General features: G+C 45.3%; 1 protein-coding gene across 1 annotated transcript; it reads right to left on the bottom strand.

The window, feature by feature from the left end:
• Positions 1–4,282: 4,282 nt before the first annotated feature.
• Positions 4,283–7,003, bottom strand: nr0b1 (nuclear receptor subfamily 0, group B, member 1). The gene is made up of 2 exons (XM_080785721.1): positions 6,103–7,003; positions 4,283–5,343 (listed from the first exon to the last, which is right to left on the bottom strand). Exons 1-2 carry the CDS (start codon positions 6,839–6,841, stop codon positions 5,102–5,104), a joined length of 981 nt encoding a protein of 326 aa, XP_080641847.1. The 5' UTR covers positions 6,842–7,003; the 3' UTR covers positions 4,283–5,101.
• Positions 7,004–7,390: the final 387 nt, after the last annotated feature.

Genomic DNA, 7,390 nt, shown 5'->3' with positions numbered 1-7,390 from the left:
GTAAAAATGGGACCCAATGCCTCCCTGCTTGGCACTCAGAATCAAGGGTTTGGATTTGGGTGTCAAATCTACTAATCAAATGATTACCGAGCGCGGCACGGCTGCAGCTCACCGTTCCAAGAGATGGGTCAAATGCGGAGAACAAATTTCACTGCCGTAACGTGTGTGACAAATCGTAATGACTTTGACTTTTGACATAGGGCAGGAGCCTATATCTCCTGTTTCTGTAGCGTGAGGAAGCTTGATGTACAAGTACACCCCCTGGACATAACGCTATTAACCTCACATCACCAGACTTCCTTACAGTGCCCGTGTGATCCGGTCTAGATGGTAGTGACTGACCAAATGGTAAAATCTAAAGAAAAGTTTCTGTGTTACTGCTGTAGAAGCCATCCTCACTGTTTAGTTTGTATATTTATTAGTATTATTATCACAATTGTTATTTGGGCATTGGTTTAATGGGTTATTAGTTGATTGAAATATTGTTTGGACACCAGGGGCACCTCCCCAGGCATAATTGCTTGATGGAGAGCTTGAGTAGGCCTGGGTGATTGGGGAGCAGCATGCACCTGGTGGACAAACGCTTTTTTACCAGACAGACAACACAGAAGAGACAATGCCAGAAGGAGCTGTTTGTAATGTAAAGTCTAACTGCACTTTAATGGAAGTAAATGCAAACCAAAATGACATTGAACCTGTGGACATTGATTCCTTTATTCTGCGTACATCCAAGTCTCCAGGAGCATCATTGGGTTTGTTGGCTTTGTAGAAATGTTTAGAACCAACAGATGCCTGAGACGCCGATAAAATATCAAATGCCAGCCTGTTGGAGAAAACCAACCAAAACTCCGTCAGCCAGGATGTGAAGAAGAGAAAGTGGGGGTGGATTGAACATACCCTCCGAAAGCCTACTGACAACATCACTGGCAAGCACTGGACTGGAATCCACAGGGTAAAAGGAAAGTGGGGAGGCTCAAAACAGACCTGGAGAAGATCAGTGGAGAGTCGATGGAGCCTACAGGAATAAGTCAAGTAAGTCAAGTTAGAACCAACAAAAGAGCCACAACAGCTACCACTGGAACATTTCACTAATTGATGTTTCCCAGTAAGAAGAATTCAGAATCTCAATATAGCGTCTATATATATCACATATATCTTTTTGCGAATGCAGTGAGCACTTACTATGAGACCTAGCAGATCATGTCTGTCTGTGTGTGTGTGTGTGTGTGTGTGTGTGTGTGTCCCTTTTGTGCCCATATATGGAGCTGAGTGATTTGTTTGTGATTGATGCAACACACTCCATATTTGGACGTATAGCTGCTTTGGGGACTCCTTATATGGTTATGGCTGAGTCATGGTGACATGAGTGTGATGGAGTTGCGTTTGCGCGTCTTACTTGTCTATATTATAGACAAAAGACATATAGGTGACCATACCAACAGGAAAGAGGCAGGACATGTCATTTTTGAAGGTTATAACTTATACGGCCAAATTGAGGGGGCATGGCAGCAATGGCCTTTGTGGCACCTTTGAGACTCTCTGGTCCATAGCGTTAGAAGGACGTCTCTTTAACGCTATGGGACTTTCAACTTGAAAGCCTACGTTTCCTAGTGGACGTACTCCACTACATCACATGTATCAAATGCACCTTTTGGCCAGAAAAGAAACTATTTCACCAAGGATTTTTTTCTATTTACAAGATCTGTAAGAGGGCGCAGTGGATTAACTAAAGCATATGTTTTTTTTCTCTCTCTCTCTCTCTCTCTCTCTCTCTCTCTCATTGTTTCTCTCTTGCTATTCCTTGGGTATGATATAAACCAGCGTAAACAACAGCAACAATGATTATTTGCCAGGTCAGGCTAGTTTGTCGGAACAGGCTAAAACAAGGCCACAGGGATCTAGCACAGGTACACGCCATCTGGCCTACAAACATGACTAAATGTTGTTGCAGGCTTTCGTAGCTCAGACATGGGAATTCAGTGGTTTATCCTTATTCCCCCTCAGAATAACTCTTTATCATGATGTTATTGAGTGAATGAAGTCAACTTAATTGTGTGTACTATACTGTACCTCTATAGTCCGACAGCTGAGATGGACGGGTGGGAAATTTGGTATATAGTCTTTTTTTATTGGCCTAAAATATTGTCTATAATAATACATTCATGAATCCTCTTGCTGACTGGCTGTCACTATTTGGCAATTTTTTAATAGGGGTTTCTTGTGATCCTATACCATTAAGATCCTATGGGAGGCAAAGATGTAAAAAAAAATCAAACTTTCCTTTTGCTTTAGTAGCATGTGACCGTTCCATTCCAAGCATTAGTTTTGCACAAAATACACTCCTTGGGCTAAAAACAGCCATAGACACTTGCCCAAAATGTGCTGACCTCATCACATTTGTGCTGACCTCATCACATTTGTCATGATTGCAATGGCCGTTTTTAGTCCAAGGAGTGTTTTTTTGTGCAAAACTAATCCTTGGAATGGATTCAGAATCATGAAAAAAACACTATAGTAACATGTCACATGCTACTTAAAGCAAAAGGAAAGTTGCCCTAAACGTTTTGTCTCTGCAGTGAAGTGTGAAAAGAGGCTTCACTTTGTGCTTCTGTGGCATCGAATGTCGTTTTCTTTTTACAATAAATCCTCCATCCTGTAGATTTTTGCCTTGTGGCATTGTGGAAAATCCGGACCATAATGACCAGATTTTAGGGGAGCAAGTAGAACATTCCCTGAGGCAACTCAACGGGTAATTTCCCTCATTTTTTCCCCACCCTCGCTGTGTGTGTGTGTGTGTGTGTGTGTGCTATTGTCCTAGTAAGGTGTGGTATAATGTTGCCCTCTTGTGGTCTGACATGGTATGCCACCACTATTTAGCCAGCATCTAGCCTCGATACCCAGGCTTTCATTTAGCCAGCATCAAGCAAGCTCCAGACCACTTGTGCTCTTTAAATCATACAGTCCTTCAAAGCCAAACAATGATGAGTCGGACTGGAGTATGTCGTTGCCATAATGCTTATGTAATATTATATATGAATCTGTACTTTGCGTCATCAAAAGTTACATAAACTACTGTAGCAGAGTGGCCTTATGGCCTAAAAAGTCTAATATCTCCGGATATGTCTTTGGCTTAGTGCAGTGGTTTTCAACCCTTTTCACATCAAGGCCCATTATTTCTTTTACCATGGACCACCATTTAATGGGATTTATAGCCTCTCAGACCCCAAACTTAAAATATATATATTTTGTTGTCGTTGGATAAGATTTTGTCCCCAGTTCCATATGCTGTATTGATGTTGGTATACAATGGTACCATAGGAGAGATAACAGGCAAATGTCGGTCAAAATAACAAGTATTCTACATTCTCTAATTGTGTAGTGTTTCTTGTAAATTAAGTATTGCAGATGTTTAACAATAATTTCTTGAGACTGAGCGTAAAATGAAACCAAATGAACCCGTAAGGGTCCAATTCCTGGACCACTGGTTGAGAACCACCGGCTTAGTGGTTAGGATGTTGGCTCTCTGTGCAGGAGACCCGGGTTCGATTCCCATGGGTGTTACACTACTTTGAGTTTGTTTGAATGCATAATATGACCCCGTTTTTCATGGCATGCACTTTTAACCCATTTAGACCTGGGAACGATTCTACAAATGTCTTCTAAATCCTGACAGTTTTCTGAAAAAACCTATGTTTCTATATACAGTGGTGCTCAATATTTCATGTCAAGGACCCCAAAAATTATATGTAATTGGCCTCCGGACCCCATCTGAAAATGTGGTGTTCCATGGACCCCCCCCAGCCAGAAGCTAAGATAAGAGTTAAAAACGTCTGCTCTGAAAGAATTTATATTCAAAGATTTGCGCCGCATTTTTTTCAAAAATAGCTAACATAATGCTTAAAACAACAAAAGGGGTTCCTGCCCAGAATAGGCTAATTATCCTGAATAAAGTGGCTTCAGCTAAACACGCAGCATGCTGCACCGATGCACACAATATTTCAGGACCTTTCTCCAACACCATTTAGGGGCGGCAGTGGCTCAGGGGTGCTTAAAACACCTAAAGGGGTTCCCGCCCAGTATGGGTTAAAGCAGATCTATAGTTTGTATCTATATTATAACATTTATTCCAGGACCTTGATAATCTCGCCGCATGGAAGTAGTGAGTGTTTATGGTCACATCATTGGCTAATTAGCACAAGCATAACAGAAAATCATCCAGAGAATATTTTATTATAGAAAAATAGTTCATATAAAAAGCAATAAGTTATGAAGTCCAGCAGCTATTCATGATACATTTTCCTCTGCCACATCATACTATCTGGCCCTTTAAAGAGTAATAAAACTCTCTCTCTCTCTCACACACACACACACACAGGCTGCCAACACCCCTGGATCATGCAGGAGACTCCTCCATTGTCATTTCTCCTGGATTTGGTATCGTAGTCCCACATTTCACCAGAACACATGGGAACTTACATCTACTATATTAAAAGGTCTCTGGGGGATGCCCAGACTCCACTTGGAGGGTCTGGGCAGTGCATGCAATCGTACAGAGATGTTCACTTAAAAATAAATGAATGGCTATTATTAAAGATGAGTCTTACATTGTTTCAGTCATCAAATCTATTTCTGCAGGGCTACGTTTTGTGCTTTAATGGCTGAAACTGTGTACCCATCATTTTCCAATGCTATAGTAAAGCAAGCCGCCTGATAAAAGAGTATCAAACTCCCAAAATTCACCAGAACACTGGAAAATACATCTACTCTGTTGAAAGGTTTCAGGGAGGGCGGGGCAGACTTGGGGAGTCCCACAAAAACAAATTTCCTGGATTCTCACAGTCCAACGTTTGTTGGCAGCCCTGACACACACACACAGACACACACACGCGCGCCTGTGTTATACCATTTCATAGTCCTTGAAGCGCTGCCTACTGTAAACAGCAGATAAATCAATTCAGTCTGTCCCCTCCATCATATCTTCTCCTGACCAACATGAACACTTGGTTGGTGGTGCTAATATCATGAGGCAAATGATGCTTGTGTTAGTTAGCAGGTGAATCTGCCAAACTCTCTCTCTCTGTCCTTGTGGTGGAGAGAACTCCTACTTCCCATAGAACATCTCCAGCAGCGCCTCCTCCATGTTGACGCTCCCTATGACGGGCTTGAAGAACAGCTGGGCCACCACCGGCGCGCTGATGGCCCGCAGCATGGACAGCGCTATCAGCAGCTTGGCGAATCGCGTGCTGTCTTCACGGTGGATGAGCTTCACGTGCTCGTTGAGCGCCTTGTGCGCCTCCCGACGCAGTGACTGGATGTAATGGAGACAGCGAAGACCCTCTAGATCTGATGGCAGCACAAGAGGAGGGGGGGGGGGGGGGGGGGGGGTAGAGGAGAGGAGCAGAGAATACAGAGTGGGGAGAAAAGAAGCTGCATATTTAGGCTGCCGATTGATTAAACATTGTGTTACAGTAGACCTAAATAAAAACAGATGGCACTGCCACTAAACAAGACTTAATGTCACTTCTTTAGCCTACCCCCCCAGCCCCCCTAACTTCTGGTCAAGTGTAGGCAGCAGACGCAGTATAGCCTATGCAATGATCACATTTCCCTAGCCTAAGATTTAGACTCTCGTAGACTTGTGTTTATCGATTCTGACATGTCAGAATCGATAAACACATCTCGGAGAGTCTAAATCTTCAGGTTGTTAAAAATGTCCATATTCCAAATAATTGGTATGTCATTTAATGGAATGAATGAGTCTTAGGGTGGGTGGGGGGACAATTTACTATGTTATGTTACTATATGTATGTAGTATGTTGATTGTTGCATCGTATGGATTTTTTCTTATACGTCCAGGACAGGCTTCAGACGCACCTCACCAGGAGACTCAGATCTGAACCCATTTGATTTTTGCGTTATTTTTAAATAGCTAATATGTATAAAGGTAGGCCTATATTAAATGCTATTATAGCTATGCCAATATCCATGTCAAAATATCCATGTCAATAGTATGAAAGGAAAAAACCTTTTTCAACACTTTGCCACCTGTGCTGTGACTATTAAGTGATGTGATGGACAGATGGAGAACATTGTTTCATATACCTGGGTTGAACAGCACGGCTCCTTTCAGGTACGCATACTCCTTGGTGCTGATGTCCAGCGTCCAGCACTTCTTCAGGAACGCCTTGATAGCCTGGATGTCCAGGACGGACACTCCGGCCGCCGCTCCCGTCCTGCCGCTCTGCTCGGCCGGCGGCGGCTCGGCGTCCTGCTGCCGCCGCCGGTCCGCCTGCGGCACGCCCGTGAGCAGGATGCGCTGCAGCATGCTGGGCTCCGCCGTCTCCGTGGTCTCGAAGTCCACGCGGTCCTGCGCGAGACCCAGCACGAGCAGCGGCGCCCACTCGCTCCGCACGAGCGCCAGCTGGTCGTCGTCGGGCAGCTCGCGGAAGCACGGCACGTTCTTGACGAAGCGCAGCGTCTTCACCAGCACGGCGGAGGCGGCTTTGCACGTCGTCTGCGGCGAGCGGAGCGTGCCGTGGCGCCGCGTGGAGCCGCAGGAGCACGCCCCGCCATGCTGCCTGAGCTGGAGCCGCGAGGAGGTGGAGGTATGGTGGGTGGAGGTGGTGGTGGTGTTGTTGGTGGGCGCGCCGGCGGAGGACGAGGTCCTGCTGCTGTGCGTGAGGTGGTGCAGTGTGTGTTGTTGGTGTTGGTGTTGCTGCTGTTCCTCGGCAGCCGCAATGCCGCTGTCACTCTTCAAAATGTTGTAGAGTATGCTGCTGTTGTTGTTGTTTCGGCCAGTGCTGGCACCCCGACAGTGGCAGCCCGGCTCCAGAGTGGCCATGGCCGCTGCTGCCTATAGCTGCTGCTCTGCAGCACCATGGGCTGTGAGCCCGCCGCTGCCGCTGCCTGTCTCTTTGAAGTGGTTGGAGGTCAGTGACAGGAGGGAGCGATATTTTCTTAGCCCCTGATACCCTCGCGCGAGCGGCAGCACATTTATATTAGCTCCCGCCTAGTCCTGCTGAGTCCTCGTGCTTTGAAAACTTGTTTAGAGTTTTTTATTTATTTTTTCCCCTCTCCCCCCCCCCCCCTTTTTTCTTTTACATATTATTCCGCCTCCCGGTCACAGACCCCTCCCCTTTCTCCTCCCACCACATCCACGCCCTCTGTCTCCATCTCTAACCCCCTGTCTGTCTGTCTGCCTCACAAAGTCACACACACACACACACACACACACACACACACACACACACACTCACAGTGGAAAATGTAATTTCATAAATTGGTCTACAACATCATCAAACATAATATACATTTCTTATCATGCTTTTATTTGGCTACATGGACACCTGTATACGAGATTGGTGTGATAGGATGTGTACCCTAAAATAAC

This window comes from Protomyctophum bolini (assembly GCF_963924005.1).
Source record: "Protomyctophum bolini genome assembly, chromosome: 16".
NCBI lineage: Eukaryota > Metazoa > Chordata > Actinopteri > Myctophiformes > Myctophidae > Protomyctophum > Protomyctophum bolini.
Note: the sequence above shows the minus strand (reverse complement) of the source record. Positions and strands in the feature narration are given on the sequence as shown.

Bases quoted from the DNA above. Each gene is read 5' to 3' on its own strand.
- nr0b1 (XM_080785721.1), bottom strand. From the start codon at position 6,841: ATGGCCACTCTGGAGCCGGGCTGCCACTGTCGGGGTGCCAGCACTGGC. The intron at 5,344-6,102 runs GTATATGAAACA...TGCTGCCATCAG, and splicing joins AGCCGTGCTGTTCAACCCAG to ATCTAGAGGGTCTTCGCTGT.